This window comes from Cucurbitaria berberidis (assembly GCF_010015615.1).
Source record: "Cucurbitaria berberidis CBS 394.84 unplaced genomic scaffold K460scaffold_2, whole genome shotgun sequence".
NCBI classification, from domain to species: domain Eukaryota; kingdom Fungi; phylum Ascomycota; class Dothideomycetes; order Pleosporales; family Cucurbitariaceae; genus Cucurbitaria; species Cucurbitaria berberidis.
This window is the reverse complement of record NW_024468936.1, coordinates 4,834,897-4,849,813: the sequence shown is the minus strand read 5'-3', so window position 1 is coordinate 4,849,813 and position 14,917 is coordinate 4,834,897. Positions and strand designations below refer to the sequence as shown.

Below are 14,917 nucleotides of genomic sequence, written 5' to 3'. Positions count from 1 at the left end.
ACCCACAACGAAGCAAGTGTAAGATAAAAAGTAGCGCAAACGGCTCGGGCTACACGCGCTCTACTTCCATATCTCACGCAAGGTTTTGTTTTGATCGCGGAAACCACAATCAACCAGACGCGGAAGGCCCATAATACTTCGAATATACGAACCTTCCATCGTGATGGGCATCCTGAGCGTCCCCGAAGAGCTCTTGCTTAATATTGCGCTATACGTCGATTGCCGCGACCTACGAAACCTCTCTCTCACCTGCCACCGTCTTCGTCCCGTCGCGCTGGTAACCTTGATTCGGAAAACCGTCGTATCACCAATAAACATCTGGAAGCTAGTCGAGCTCTTACAAATTCGCCCAGGCCTAGCCAAGACTCTCACTCACCTGCGCCTTGGGCCGATAAGCCAAAAGCTACATGATGCGATGGCTAAGACTCCTAGATCAAGTGCCTGCTGGGATATGTTTTTCAAGCACTACCCAAACGTCAGCAAAACGACGACATGGAGAAAAGAGATCCGAGACGACGGCTTCTTTTCGGCTGGGGTGGCTGTTCTTATTGCTCTTGCGCCAGGTCTCAAAGCCATCTCCATGGGTACCAACTCGACAGAGTGGTTTGGGCTGTTTTCCGCATACACACGTAACGAATGTGCATCCGTAACAGTGCGCTCGCAGCTCGCAGCACGATTGGAGGTGCTTCAAGTCATGGACGAAGACTCAGTATATACGGGCGGTCCTCTCCGCGTATGGCCCACAAATGATATCAACAGTAATACGTACTTTGGGTCTCAACATTTTCGAAGCTTAGGCAGCTTGAAATCCCCTACTGGATGATCGCCTACAACAAGTGTGCGCCTGGGATTTCGGACCCTCTTCTCGTGCTTCCTGCGTCTCTCGAATCAATACGAATGGTCAATGTCTTTACCGGAAGCCTATTTCATAGCTCCTCTTGGATTGATAAGCTGATAGGAAGCCCAAAGGAGTTGCCGAAGTTGCACCACGTCGAGCTACAGTTCAGATGCAACATGTGGCAAACTGCCTGGCAGATGCGGTCCCATCGACAGAGTCTTGCTACGTTGCGCAGCTGGGAAGCTTCAAGAATCCTATTCACTACGTCTTTCATTACCCTCAACCTGACGCAGGAACCGGTCGGCGGAGAGGAGGCGTCAACGCAATACGAGACAGGATGCCTTGGGAATGCCATCCAGACATGCTTCGGCTCTTACGAAGAGCTATGCAAGATACCAGAGGCGTTGGAAGCGCTACGGCGAATAAGACATGTGTGCGTTAGCTCACATCGTTATGGCCATTGACAAGGCAATGGCATTTGTAGACGTGGAAATCGAGTTCCGGAAGCCGTTGATGAAACTTGGTAGGGAAGCAAAACTGCAAGGCACGTTGAAGCCAGGAACACACAGAGAGGAGTTCAATTAGATCGAAGAAGTCAAATAAGCCTTGTAAATACTTCCCTACCGTGAAGACGCAGTATATGCTGCAAAAGCACAACCAATAAGGAATCACCAAGTCTAATCTCGTACATTCTGTCGATAAAACGTTGCTACCAGCTCATGCGCAAAGGAGATCCTTAATCTTAAGATGCGAAAAGTGGTCGTTAAGGTGTTCAATATGAGAGACGTAGAAGTTCGAAAGTTCGCTCCCTCGCCAAAACCCACAAGCAAGCAAAACATGACGTCACGGCCCTTCCCGACCACCACTACGCGACAATTGCCCACGCCTTATCCACCCACTCATCCTACGCACAATAGGCCCAAATCTAGACTTTTCAACCCTACCCTCATACCCCAAAACCACCTCAAGGTCTAGAATCTACCCCCGTCAGCCTTGTCCATGACATCACAACTCCGGGGGCTGTGCGGGAGGCGCGCGCGTTTCAGCTGAACGAGGCGCAACAGCACCACCTCTCGTAAAACGTCACAATCCATACCGACAACACAACCCGACGCGGTGAGATGAGATACAGGGATGCGCGGTGGCATGGTTGATCCAGAGGTGGTGGGCGCTGGAGGTCTGGACCGCGTCGCGATGGGCGTGATATGACGTTCTGCTGGTTCTTTGCGCCTTCTTTTGGAGTTTCGCAGGATCGCTGCGCGCAAGGCAGCTATTATTGCGGTGAGGTGAGCTCGGCCTGCACGTATGAGGAGGGTTTGAGAGGGCTTGGGGAATATGGGATCGCGATCGAAGGGTTCTGGACTTTCGGCGAATCCTTCCTTTACTTGTGTCTATGGTTTGTATGTGTGGACGAGGTTCGAGGTAGGTGTATAAGAGTAAGAGCATCCCTTCTTGATGTTGCTAGAATAGCAATTTCAGCACCATAATCATACAATAGATTTCGAGACACCAGTCTATACGCATCTTAGCATACGGATCCATTTTAGAAGGATGCAGCTACCTACTCACATAGCTATTGAGCGAAGCAACAAAGGCACCACAGTACCCACCTCTATCATCACCACGTCTTCCGACCTGAGAATTACGATGACTATCCAAACGAAGTCAAAGCGACACGCGAAAAAACACTGTGCTATCGAGCGCCCAGACGGGGTAATCATCGAATCTCCTCGCTACAAAGCCACCAGCGCAGCACCAAGGCAAGAGCTCAAGTTTCAAGCAAAGCCATATACTTTGAACATATCCTCGACCTCATCGAAACCGAAAGAGGCGTTGAAATGTACCAGGGCATTGGACCGGGACCTGGCTAATATCCGCACCCACTTTATGGATTGCGGGAGGGATGGATACAATGCCCCAGTAGACTGCGGAAGAGGAGGGTATACCGGCCGTTCAATCCTCAAACGGATTGCCAGCAGCCGCGCAATTGCACCTTGCCGCCAATGCAACGTTTCCTCACTGAAGCTGGACCGTGGACGGCCTACGAGATAAGAGAAAGCTGAAGAATTGTTTGATATCGAGAGAACCTGCGAAACTTGAGCTACTGTGAAGAGAATAAGGACTATATCATAACTGCAAGGGGATAGCTTCACCAATTGCAGCGCTCCTGTCTTGTGCGGGCAGTCACTCATTGGGAGAAAGAGTGAGCTGTCCATCTGGACACGCTGGATGGCCGCAGGAAGGCCGAACCGTTGTCGCTGTTATCAGTGCTGCGTTTTTGGATTGACGAGTGGCATTGCTGTGAAGGGAACGAATGCTAGGTAAGGAGGGTAACAGACTGTAGAGGGTCTAGAGGTACGTATAAAGTCTTGTTCAGGATAACAAAAGATTTCTGGGGTTTCAGCTGAGTAGATGCAAAAGTTGTGTCGTGTCTTCATTACGCAAAAATAAATTTGCAGCTTTTTATATCCATCTTCTACTTCCCTTCACTTGCAATATTTCTGAGCTGACCTGAGACATCGTAGTCACAAGAATAGACATGGGGTGAGTGACACCACACATCGTCTTACCTACTAAGCAGATTTCCTGAATACCTAATGCCTGCGTGCCTACCCAGCATGTCGTCACCTAGCGCCTTGGCGAAATGTGTTGCCTCCTACCACGGTACCCCACCACATCTAATCCCTCGGGTGATCCTCAGCACAAAGATACTCCCTAGAATCATCTTGGTGACTGCCTGGTACCAATTTTAATTTTCTCCAGCCGCTTTCACCAGACCGTTTCACTCGAGCGTTTGTCGCGCGTACCGTAGTTGCGGAGTCCGTGACCAACGGAGCGAACTCGCGATGCATTAAGCTGGCGATCACTACAACGATACAATAACTACTTGATTGCCTCAACCCAGCGATATAGCACCCGAAATCAACCTCCCGACTGCGCCGTCCGCAATCGATATCCGCTATGGTGCCCTCAACGACGTCTCCGCAATCTCAGGTTTCTGGCACCAAAAAGAAGCGCCTCGCAAGCCCAAGGCGTGAACCAAACGCTATGAATTCTCCACCTTCTGGAATGGCGCCTGAACTCTTTCGACAGGAGACTCTAGACGTCAGACATAACTATGCATTACCCCATCGTCTGCTACATGGCGAAATCTCTCGGAGTCCAAAATCTGGTTTAATCGATCTACCATTCGAGTTATTGTATGCTATAGCCAAAGGCCTATGCGGTACCAACGATATACTCAACCTCGCGAGGGTCAACAAAAATGTTAGCCGTGTCACTCGGGAGGCTTTGATCAAGGAACTCGTAATCCCAAGGAACCACATCAAGAAACTCCTCGAGACGCTGATAAAACACCCTGGGCTCATTGAGAAGGTCAACAGCGTAAACTTCAGAGATTACGGATGTGGCCACCACACTGAATGCCTTTGTTTAGGCCTGCCAAACTTCGATCCGAATACCTTGAAGTTCTTAGGGAAATCTATTGCAGTCAGCACGAGAGGCGATGTCAACTGGAATGAAATTCGACAAGGCAAGCGTAGCTCAGGCCCAGTCTGGCGTAAGAGTAACGCTTTCTTTATGGACATAGTGATATCGTTGTGTCCAAACATTAAATCGATAACACTTGAACTCCCAGAGGCGAGGGCGTTCGACACTGGTAACCCACCACGTCCAGTCAATCTAGCCCCTGCCAAACTGCCTGCTCTAAATGAAGAGTTGTTACCCGTTACCCCATTCCAAGGTCCAGCCCTCCGCTTAATGCAGAAGAATCTTGAAGTGCTCATCATTCTAGAAAACTCACGGTGGAAAGGCCCCGCCAAGACTGAGATGTTGAGATCTCCTCATGATCTGCCATGGAGAAATATGGGAAGGCATACTATCACACTGCCCGGGTTCGCGAAGCTGAAACGCTTAGATTTGCCCATGGATGCGCTTGGTCTGCCACTGAGCATCCGATTCCTAGGCCCAATAAGCCCTGCTCTATGTGCAGAGGCTGCTACCAAAGATTCCGGCAAGAGTCATGAGGATATCGCCTTCCATCGAGCCCATTCGCCTTTCAAAATCCTTCCAAATACTTTGACACATCTACACCTCCGGTCCTGCGGCCGACAAACGTTCGCTCTCTTGCAGAAAGTCAATGAAATTCCAGTACAGAGGCTGAATATCGTGTGCATTGAGCTCTTCTTCAAAACCCGACCTCGAACTAGCATCGCTCAATGCTACGTGGCTGACGAGGGAAAACTCAACTACCCTTTGATCCTCACTGAGCTAGCCGATAAAGGCGTCAAAGTCGCCTTCTACACTGGACCGACTGAGAGGCTCTTCGATATGCATAAAGAGCTTGTGGGACTATCTTACTTGTCGCCCCTTGAAGCATGGCGTTTTGCCCTATCGGGTAGGCAATTTTCGGAGCTAGACACAAAAGCGAGCATGCGGCGCCGCTCATCGATTCTAAGCAGCCAACTGTTCATGAAGCATTGTCATGATTACTTCAGACTTATGAATACACCTACATTTGACGGTTCGTGTTGGGCATCCGTTGTTTTCTTCCACGGCATTCGAAACACAAAGTGGGACCCAAACATCATGCCTCGTGGCTCGAAGGTTCACAAACTCAAATTAGATCAGTGGGGTTCTAGACTTCTCGGCAAGCAAGAAGTAGTACGGCGACTTCAAACTTTGCCAGGTACGTATATTATAACATGCAAATAGCTGACACGGACTGATAGCAACGTAGACTTAGCTCAGTTCGAGTTCAACTTCCAAATCACGGTCAAGTTAGAGGTTGCGCCTAGCAACATACCGTTTCGAGGGAAAATTCTCGTCATTCCGAGGGATCCTCTTATAGTCATCAAGAAAGGCTCCAGCGCAGTGAAAAGTCGAAGAACGACCCGAAACGTGGTAGGCGGACCGACAATCGCATGAAAAAGTCAAACAAGGAATCTGATCAGACCCTAAAGCAGCATGTGGCAAAGCTACGCCTAGCAGACAACGTCGAAATGAGCGCCCTCCGCCACACTTTAGGTTACGAGCACTCAAAGTTCGATGATAGATTGTGGTCGTGCTTCAACTGGAAATTTTGGCTCCGACCGCATCGGAGTGTGTGGGGCCAGAACGATAGCCTTTGATTTCTGGATCCTGCCTGTGCGGTGCTGATAAAACACAGTATGGAAGGCACACATTCAGTGAGAGGCTATACGAACAATTTATGCTGACCAGCATACTCAAAACGCATGTCAATTTGCGGACTAGCCGTCATACTTTAGAGTGCTAGGGGCATCTCGTGGGGCAGGTCAAGACTACGCCATGTCTAGTCGAGCGAAATTGAGATGGTCACGAGCGTGTGTTCTATATCTAGTATATGATTCATAAAATCCCAAAGCATTATGTTGCTATAGATTGATTGCATGCAAGACCCTGACGTAAACGTGAACCACGGTGCCCTGCTCGCTTGAACTGAGCACATACATCTTACGGGAAACTCCATAATTTAGTAATGTGTAAGCTTGGTATATTAATAAGAGTTTGCAGTGGGTTCTAAGCTAAATCACATACCTTTCAATTGTAAGGTCCCATGATGGAGTGAATGCCTTGCCTCACGTGACAACGCGCGGCGCTCGAGCCACTGCGTCCGTTTGCATGCGACCCAACTCACCATGCCTGAAGGTTCTCAAACCTAAGGCTTACTGAAAACTTATGCCTGTGCCTTCCTTGCTTCAAGGCAATTGTATAACATCTGTTGCCTACCCACCTAGTTTAGCCTAACTGATCGCCTCGCCATAGCACATCCTCAGCCCACAATGTTTCGACCCCCGACTACTATTGAAAGCCTCCCCGACGAGCTCCTCCTCAATATTTGCGCCCAGTTCACAGACTTGAACCGAAACAGAGACTTGGCAAGCCTCGCACTTATATCGCAGAGATGGCGTCCTATCGCGCAGGAGTGGCTCCTCAAAGAGCCGCAGTTCAACCTAACGTATATAGACCAGTACATATGGGGCCTTGGGCATCACCCGCATCTCCAAGGCCAAGTGCGCAGTCTGGAGATCTGGAGCAAGAGTGAGGACAGGATACAGCGCGATGAGTACGGCAGGTCTATAAAAGTGTACAAGGCGATCAAAGCACCTAAAAGATTGCGGCGGCGCGAGGGCTTGATGGAGAGATGCGCCGCGGTCGTAGCCCACTTTGCACAGGGGAAAGAGCAGGAGGATCAATGGCTCGATGCACTGCGTGACGATGTCGTCCCCGCGCTCTTCGGCGTGCTACTTTGCATCCTGCCGAACTTAGAGGAACTTAAGCTTGGTAGCGCGTGGCTTATGGATTTCCCACTATTCAGCATTATACGATCTAGGGAAGCTATAGCGCGCTTCACCCTACCCATAGATTGGAAACACGACTTCCTTACCGGTGCGCTCACAGCTGTGCTACCACGCTTGCGGTATCTAGAAGTGCCGACGGATATGACATCGATCTACTTCCCCTCCCGCATAACGTCACTCTTTGACTTTCGGGCATTTACTGGACTGAAAGAACTCGGTATTACGATGAAGGCGCTCAGTGGCTTTGGAATCGCTATGCGTGCGCCACCAGACCCGAAAGATATCTTTCCAGCAACACTGGAAGTGCTGCGAATCAGCGAGGCGAGCGATGCTACTGCAAACGTCCTTAATGAGCTGTGTCTTGCGAAAAAGGCGTCGCATTTCCCGTCGCTCCGTCGGGTTGAAGTATACCACCTCGACAGCACCAAGTGGACGAAGACGACCGCTCGACTTAATCACTCTCCTCACCCAATCGAAGATGTACGGGTCATGTTCAAAGATGCGGGCCTTGAATTGTACTTGTATTTTCCGCCCTGGGGATTGCGAACGTGGGAGTCTGGCGGTACGCCCTGGAGATTGAAAAAAGAACTGGATGCATTACGGCGGGCTGAAAGCTGGTGTTATCTTAAGGGCATGGGCGCTTTTGGCGTGGTCGAAGTTCAGTTCCCGTATTTTGAGGCGGAGTGGGATAGCGATGGCGATGCAGTCATGATTTAGCTAACACGTAAGATCTGGGGGAACGCTGTGGACGATGCTTTACTGGGCTTCTGATATGACGAATCAGAGTCAACTAATAGTCGAGAAATTGCGTAGTGTATAATTTTTAATATAAGTTCAAGACACGTCATGATGGAAGGCAGATCGCAACGATGGAATATGTTCAGTTTTCACCCCCACACAAACATATGAAAGTTGGAAATCAATCACAAACAACTGTGAGATCTAAGCAGTGACTCTGCCAATGTCTCGCGTAGAGGATCACGGGGTGTTGTCACATGACATAAGTGAAAGTCTAAACAAGTAACTGGAGTGGTGTGTTTCACTTTCACGTCGAATGTGGTGCTCTTGCATCTATATAATCCGGCGATCCATTAAATCTCCCCATCATCAAACTAACTCAACTCGACCACCCTCAATCATCAATCGCTGTAGCGCTGAATCCAAGCAAATTTCACCGACACGGAGAAAGCCAATATGGCGCTACACACAGCAGCCGATGACGCTGCTGTACTCTTTCGATCCCTCGGTCTCTACCGGTCACCCCAGATTTGCTTTAGCGACCGAACAGCAGCTGCACCTAAGACAACCGGCGATATCGGCCCCTCTCTCTTAAAGCTACCCAACGAACTCCTCTGTCAAATTGCAGGACACCTCGTGTCAACAGAGAACATCTGCAGGAAAGATGGCTATCGCGCCTTATATGAAAGGAAAAACAACCGAGACCTAGAGACGACGGACTTACTCCGAATTCATTTGTGGAGCATCCAAGATCTTCTCAACCTCGGCCTCACATGCAAGCGGCTGGCACCTGTTGCGCAGGATATTCTCTACCGAGATATCTTCCTCCCAAAACCTCGGCGGATGTCAGTACCTGGAGATCGAGGCGCGTCGTCATTGGTATGCTTCTTACGTACCATCATGCGACGCCCCGAGCTAGGAGCTCACGTACGGTATCTTGCAGTATGGTTTAAGAAGGGCAAGCGATTGCGCTCTTCCAAAACTGCAAATGATGACGCCGTTTGTTCCTGTGCAAGCTGTCTACAGAAGCTCACCGACCTCGTGGATACCCTGCGCCTATCAAGAGAAGCAAAGATGTTGTGGCTAAAGGATCTCACGCGTCCCACTGAAGCTACCATTTGCAGTCTCATTATAGCTTCACTGCCAAAGCTCCAAGCTCTAGAGCTCCATGCGAGGCCTCTGGCAGATGAGAAGCAGGTCCGTAGACTAAAATATCGCTCAACAAAGATCGAAACCAAGCATGATAACACGGAGGTTTTGCGTCTAAGTCAGGGCCTGGCTGCCACTCAAGTCAAGAGCTTAACGCTATCAACCGGGCTGAACGGTCTAGCTGTCGCCCGCCAACCCAGCTTGACCTCACTCACGCTAGACTACACTGGCCCACACCAATTCGTTTCCATACGCAAGGGCTGTTTCCTTAACGTAACCAATCTCAACATCCGGTGTCGCCAAAACGAATTCGAGTCAATGGCCGGTCACGACCCCCACTACCGATCCAGCTTCCGTGCAAAGCTAGAAATTCTTCTGCGTGGGTTGCCTCGCATTCGCGTGCTAGAGTTTGAGTCGGGCGCGGCTGCTTCGCAATGCGAGATTCCGCCTTCTGTGGAACTCATTCGTTTTCGAGGGGCGGAGTGGGATGCCTTGCAATGGGTTCACTTCTACCTGCGGGAAAAAGAAGTCAGTGTGATACCGAGGCGCATTGAGTTGCACTGCAGTAAGAAATCGAGGGATGAGGTTAGATGGATGCAATTTGATAAGTGGGTGAGGAATACGGGTGTCCAAGTCATGATTATGTGGCGGGGGGATATTCAAGCGGTGTTTGAATGAAGATGGAGATGTAATGGTGTCTCGGTGCGGATTTGGTCTGTTCTATCTTTCCATTGGGTTCTTTAGTTGCTTTGCCTTACGCGTGAGGCGTGTAGTGGCTGAAGTAGAATGTGAGCAACACAATAACCCACTCACCCACCCAAGCATCTGGCGTAATCTACCTAAAGTCTCGTAGCCCTAGAATAGCCCTAGCGCCTCAGATACCAGCCTCGTTCCTTCAACTACACGCCCGACTACTCTCCTAACTCTTCCTTGACACTGAAGTCGAACATCAGATCCTAAGACTAACACATTACTCTTGAACCACGGCCATTCGTTGAAAGAGGTCAAATCAGTTTGAGTTGCGATAAGAAGAGGCGAGACGAACTCCGGTGTCAAAAGGCCTGCTGCCAAAGAAGACATCTCCAACGATATTCGCAACTCTACAACCCTTCACATACACTGGGAGACTAGACGAGAACCACAAAATTACCCACAAGTATCCGACCAGTCTTCTGAAACGGAGCTCACTCTCTCCCGGCACCTTCTCCGCACCTCTTGATTGTATCCAGAGCCAGCGGACGAATGTCTCAAGAGTATAAGCGACAGGCTGCGACATGAAGAAGACAAATTCTCCCATATCCCTCCGTGTAACCATGAACATCTGGAATTGATGTACTAGACAGCTCACGAAAAAAGATATGTAAATCTGCGAAAGCCAAGAGCCTAGACTGCCTTTGGGGAAACCGATGAAGCGAGTAATTCGAATAGCTGGCTGTGAGACTATCTAAATATTGTTATCGCGTCAGTGAAAGGTTCCGAACATAGTCATAGAAAGTTCATGGTCTGATGAGTGAGGGCCAGAATACCTTTCGCATCATCTGGTGGTACACTACACTCCACATCTGTCTCACAGACCACGCGTCTCGGATACTCCCCATGAGCGGCGGCCACTGCGAGGTGTTGCAAATTCCTAGTGCAACCGATACAGCGGCAAGCAGGCTGTAGAAGCAGTTCAGCCGATCCCAGACCCAAATTGCGCCTGACCAGCCAATGAGCGCGTTCACAAACACCAGTTTCGCGCGCGAATTTGATGATGCAAGGCGCTGCTCCATACTAGAGCTGTACCCTAAGATCACAAGCATAGCCGCAGAGCGTATGTACGCTAGCAGCATTTTGCCAACATGCTTCCGTACGTACGCCCATTTCGGTAGATGCTGATTAGCATCCGCTGGAACGTTCTTGACTTGCCAATTCCAGCCTATGCCACGGTGCGACGGAATCATCAACGAGCAGGCCCATGCAAACCGCTCCCACAGTGTTTTCATATCATCTCGCTGATCATTCACTCCTGTCTCTTTCTTGACTTCGTCTGCATTGCCCACATATCTAGGTGCGTTTGGCCCATCCTTTGGTGTCAAGATGGCAAATTCAAGGAACCAGAATGGTATTGCGATGAAAGGAGAGCTATTGTAGTAATTCGCGGATGGGTCGCCAAACGTATAGCACGGTGCGCGGATGCATAACGCTAGAAGGATTGGAAAGACCCAGAGAGCTGTTTGGCGCCGATTGCGGAAGAAAAATGGGGTTAGGGATAGGAAGAAGGTGAGTGGACCATAGAATGCAGGCATGGGTTGACGCTTGGAGAGGGGTGGGTACAGCGCTGCGATGGCTTTCATGATGCGAATTAGGGATTTCTTTGTGCCCATGCGAGTCTTGCTCGTTGAAAAGCACCTGATGAAAAAATGTTGTCGTAGGATTCGGGCAACCTGCACTAAAGGAAGAACGCATGCGACATGACGTAAGCCACCACGTGGTACCTTCACTGTTAACCTAGCCATGAATGTTAGCAAAGAATTCCTAAGAAGGCAATCAGCGAAACGTGTGCTACCTATTCAAGCGTAGGGTGGGGTGTAGACGCGACATGTGGAGTTGGGACGAGCTAAGCTAGCAGTCGACAGTTATACCAAAGCAATCAATCTCCTGAAATAGAAAGTAGAGCGCTAGTCTGCTTGAGAATAACTTGATCGGTAGTTATAATGAATTCCTAAAGGAGGAAGGACGCGAACTTGATACCTGTATTGAATGGGAATCAGATGAGGTGGGTTTCAAGCTGGGTGCAGGTAATTGCATCTTCTTGAAGACTCATGTTGTGGTCTAGTGCCTCATACTCAAACAGTCTTGAAGAGATGTAGCGGCAAATCCGATTCTTTCCGATCACCTTCGCTGATTTCATAGCTGCTAATCATGTAAGCCACCCATTGAGCATGGTGTTGCGTTCTTCTTGAGTGAATGCCCAGATGGAGCCTTCCGTTCTGTTTTTCCGATGTGGGGAGCGCTAAGCCAGTCACGGCAGTAGCGCCTAAAAAGTTCAGAAGCTGCGATGGAGACTGCAGGTTCAGAACTTGAATCTTAAGCTCCAACCTTCGACAGTCGCGATTACAGGTTTTATTTTCCAAATATGGCCATGAAACGAAAACTGAACGAGCACGATGTTCCTGAGGGACAGTCCCCGCAACCCTCGGAGCGCCGGGCGAGCGACGCCTCGCAAACAGAGCCCGCCAGCCCGCCCAAGGCCAAGCCAAAGGCCTCGAAGGCTACAGCGACCGTGGCCTCCTTCGCAGACTTTGAACTCGAGCCGCGACTGCTGAGAGGCATAAGGGACCAGAAATGGAACTCTCCGACGGCTGTTCAATCACGGGCTATACCTCTGGCACTCCAAGGCCGCGACATTCTCGCTCGTAGCGGGACTGGCACAGGAAAGACAGCCGCCTATCTCCTCCCAATCCTACATAATACGCTACGTCGAAAGGGCAAGACGTCGCTGGTACTCGTACCTACCAAAGAACTCGCACTACAAATCACAAAGGTCGCCAAAGCGCTTTCAGCGCATGTAGGGCAGGAGATCAGGATACAAAACATTGCCGGGAAGGAGTCGGAGGTGGTGACCAAGGCGAAGCTGGCAGAAAATCCTGATATTGTTATTGCAACGCCTGCTCGCGCGAGCGCGAATATCAACAATGGCGCGCTGTCGGTGAGCGAGCTGGCGCACCTGGTCGTCGACGAAGGTGACTTAGTCATGGGCTACGGCTTCAAGGAGGACCTCGATCAAATCGCGCAGAGCATCCCCAAGGGCGTGCAGATGTTCCTCATGTCCGCCACCCTTAACACCGAAGTCGAGTCGCTCGGTAGCCTGCTCTGCACCGACCCCGTTGTACTTAAGCTCGACGATACCGATAAGAACGCGCAGAAGGTGAAGCAGTACGTCATAAAGTGCGCCGAGGAGGAGAAGTTCCTGATGATATACGCCATGTTCAAGCTGCAGTTGATCAAGGGCAAGTCGATTGTCTTCGTTGGCGACACAGACCGCTCGTATCGCGTCAAGCTGTTCCTCGAGCAGTTCGGCATCAAGTCTTGCGTACTGAATTCGGAGCTACCGCTCGCATCCCGCCTACACATCGTCGACGAGTTCAACAAGAACATTTACAACATTCTGATCGCCTCGGACGAGACGGAGATTCTGGGCTCACGGCAGGAGAACGGCGAGTCGCGGAAGAAGAAGGCCAAGAAGGACAAGGAGAGCAAGGTCGATTCTGGAGTCTCCCGCGGCATCGACTTCCTCAACGTGTCCTGCGTCCTTAACTTTGACTTCCCCGCGACATACAAATCCTACTTTCACCGCATCGGCAGGACCGCGCGCGCTGGCAAGTCCGGGACCGCCATCTCCTTCATCATACCAAAGGACAAGTACCGAAAGCACAAGCCAACCTCATTTGCTGGCTGCGAGAACGACGAAGAGATACTGAAGAAGGTGGAGAAGCACCAGGAGGAGGGGCAGAAACTGGAGAACTACAATTTCGACATGAAGCGCCTTGAGCCGTTTAGGTATCGATTCGGAGACGCACTGCGGTCTGTGACGCGCATCGCTATTCGAGAAGCGCGCATCAAGGAGATTCGGTTGGAGCTCTCCAAGTCGCAGAAGCTCTCGCGCTACGTACGTCTCCCAGTATACTACCATTGAGAAGCTACCGCTAACGTTATAACAGTTTGAAGAGAACCCCGAAGCCCTCGAGCACCTTCGACACGATCAGACGCTGAACCACCCCGCACGCATACAACCACATCTGAAGCATGTGCCAGACTATCTTCTACCGGGTGGCAGGAAGGCGGCAGATGTTGGCTTTGTGGGCTTAAATATGCCAAAGGCAGATAGGAAGAAGTTCGCGAAGGGGAGAGGAAGGAAGGTTGTCAGAGGGAGGAATGGCAAGGTGGACCCGTTGAAGACATTTAATGCGAGGGGTAAGGGCAAGAAATAAATCCAAGGCCCAGCTTAGATAGGTAGGAGTAGCTATCAATGCTGCGACAGGATACGACCGAAATAACACCACGTCTCACAAATGTCTCGGATCCACCTTTTCTCCTCACTAAACGCAATTCTCAATATCTAACTGTCGATGTTCATATTCATGTTTCTGTTAGCAAGATGTACAACTCTTGACGCGGCTGAGTTTGCAGTACACGGGCAGAGGCAGAGCTTCTGCGTCGAGCATGGCACATTAGAGAACAGGTTACTAGTAGGTTCATTCGCAACTACAAGGGCATCATATACAGCAATCATTAACACACGCTTCAGATGCGACACGCGGTAGCTAAGCCTTGTCTATACCTCGCCTTCCTTTTACCAACTCCCGCTCTCGCCGTTTCTGCGTCCTCTTTGCACGCATGCTGTTGTTTGAAGAAGGCAAAGATTATGACAACGTCGACGTTAAGGGCCTTCCCTACAAGCTCATCAGAAATATAGTCATAGACACAGTGGGGCCGTCGAAGAAGTCATAGATGAGGTGAAGAAGGCCGTCTATGCACGGAAGACGATTTGGTTGTGGTTGTATGGCAGGGCAAGAGAGATAGAAACAACTGCATACCAGTTGAAATTCAGAATCTCACTCCAAGGATCCCGAGGCGTGGGATCAAGGTAGAGGGATATGGCATCATCTATACCTCGGAAGTAGCTTCAGACATTCTTCCTGGTGAAGAAAAGATCAACAAAATGGCCATTCAAGTTATGCAATGGCGAGTCGCACGAGCCCGAGTCACGCACCGAATACGATGAATCTCATCCTATCCAACACAACCTCAGAGTTCTCGAGGTTGGTACGGTTAGAAAGGAAGACATAACTAACCTAATTGGGCATGTTAGAGTAGAGTAGGCATCAAA

At 50.1% G+C, this 14,917-nt stretch overlaps 8 protein-coding genes across 8 annotated transcripts; 6 read left to right on the top strand and 2 right to left on the bottom strand.

Moving 5' to 3' along the window:
* Nucleotides 1-163: 163 nt before the first annotated feature.
* Nucleotides 164-1,423, top strand: K460DRAFT_353677 (uncharacterized protein; the record flags this gene model as incomplete). Its single annotated transcript, XM_040931732.1, has 3 exons — nt 164-733; nt 793-1,269; nt 1,307-1,423. The coding sequence occupies 3 exons, from the start codon at nt 164-166 to the stop codon at nt 1,421-1,423; spliced, it is 1,164 nt and encodes a 387-aa protein (XP_040791297.1).
* Nucleotides 1,424-1,750: 327 nt separating this feature from the next.
* Nucleotides 1,751-2,378, bottom strand: K460DRAFT_364715 (uncharacterized protein). Its single transcript, XM_040933049.1, has one exon. The coding sequence runs from the start codon at nt 1,984-1,986 to the stop codon at nt 1,810-1,812; it is 177 nt and encodes a 58-aa protein (XP_040791296.1). The 5' UTR covers nt 1,987-2,378; the 3' UTR covers nt 1,751-1,809.
* An 11-nt stretch (nt 2,379-2,389) lies between these two features.
* Nucleotides 2,390-2,944, top strand: K460DRAFT_335150 (uncharacterized protein; the record flags this gene model as incomplete). The annotated part of the gene is made up of 1 exon (XM_040930938.1): nt 2,390-2,944. The coding sequence occupies one exon, from the start codon at nt 2,390-2,392 to the stop codon at nt 2,888-2,890; it is 501 nt and encodes a 166-aa protein (XP_040791295.1). The 3' UTR covers nt 2,891-2,944.
* Nucleotides 2,945-3,456: 512 nt separating this feature from the next.
* K460DRAFT_427990 (uncharacterized protein) lies at nt 3,457-6,181 on the top strand (the record flags this gene model as incomplete). The annotated part of the gene is made up of 6 exons (XM_040938281.1): nt 3,457-3,578; nt 4,000-5,304; nt 5,335-5,432; nt 5,496-5,529; nt 5,569-5,643; nt 5,688-6,181. 6 exons carry the CDS (start codon nt 3,457-3,459, stop codon nt 5,965-5,967), a joined length of 1,914 nt encoding a protein of 637 aa, XP_040791294.1. The 3' UTR covers nt 5,968-6,181.
* A 458-nt stretch (nt 6,182-6,639) lies between these two features.
* Nucleotides 6,640-7,875, top strand: K460DRAFT_275792 (uncharacterized protein; the record flags this gene model as incomplete). The annotated part of the gene is made up of 1 exon (XM_040928068.1): nt 6,640-7,875. One exon carries the CDS (start codon nt 6,640-6,642, stop codon nt 7,873-7,875), a length of 1,236 nt encoding a protein of 411 aa, XP_040791293.1.
* A 313-nt stretch (nt 7,876-8,188) lies between these two features.
* Nucleotides 8,189-9,976, top strand: K460DRAFT_427988 (uncharacterized protein). The gene has a single exon (XM_040938280.1). It carries the CDS (start codon nt 8,353-8,355, stop codon nt 9,721-9,723), a length of 1,371 nt encoding a protein of 456 aa, XP_040791292.1. The 5' UTR covers nt 8,189-8,352; the 3' UTR covers nt 9,724-9,976.
* Nucleotides 9,703-11,426, bottom strand: K460DRAFT_364714 (uncharacterized protein). Its single transcript, XM_040933048.1, has 2 exons — nt 10,572-11,426; nt 9,703-10,489 (listed from the first exon to the last, which is right to left on the bottom strand). The coding sequence occupies exons 1-2, from the start codon at nt 11,409-11,411 to the stop codon at nt 10,055-10,057; spliced, it is 1,275 nt and encodes a 424-aa protein (XP_040791291.1). The 5' UTR covers nt 11,412-11,426; the 3' UTR covers nt 9,703-10,054.
* A 692-nt stretch (nt 11,427-12,118) lies between these two features.
* On the top strand, nt 12,119-14,267 carry K460DRAFT_309344 (DEAD-domain-containing protein). The gene is made up of 2 exons (XM_040930127.1): nt 12,119-13,696; nt 13,749-14,267. Exons 1-2 carry the CDS (start codon nt 12,164-12,166, stop codon nt 14,016-14,018), a joined length of 1,803 nt encoding a protein of 600 aa, XP_040791290.1. The 5' UTR covers nt 12,119-12,163; the 3' UTR covers nt 14,019-14,267.
* The last annotated feature ends 650 nt before the right edge of the window (nt 14,268-14,917 follow it).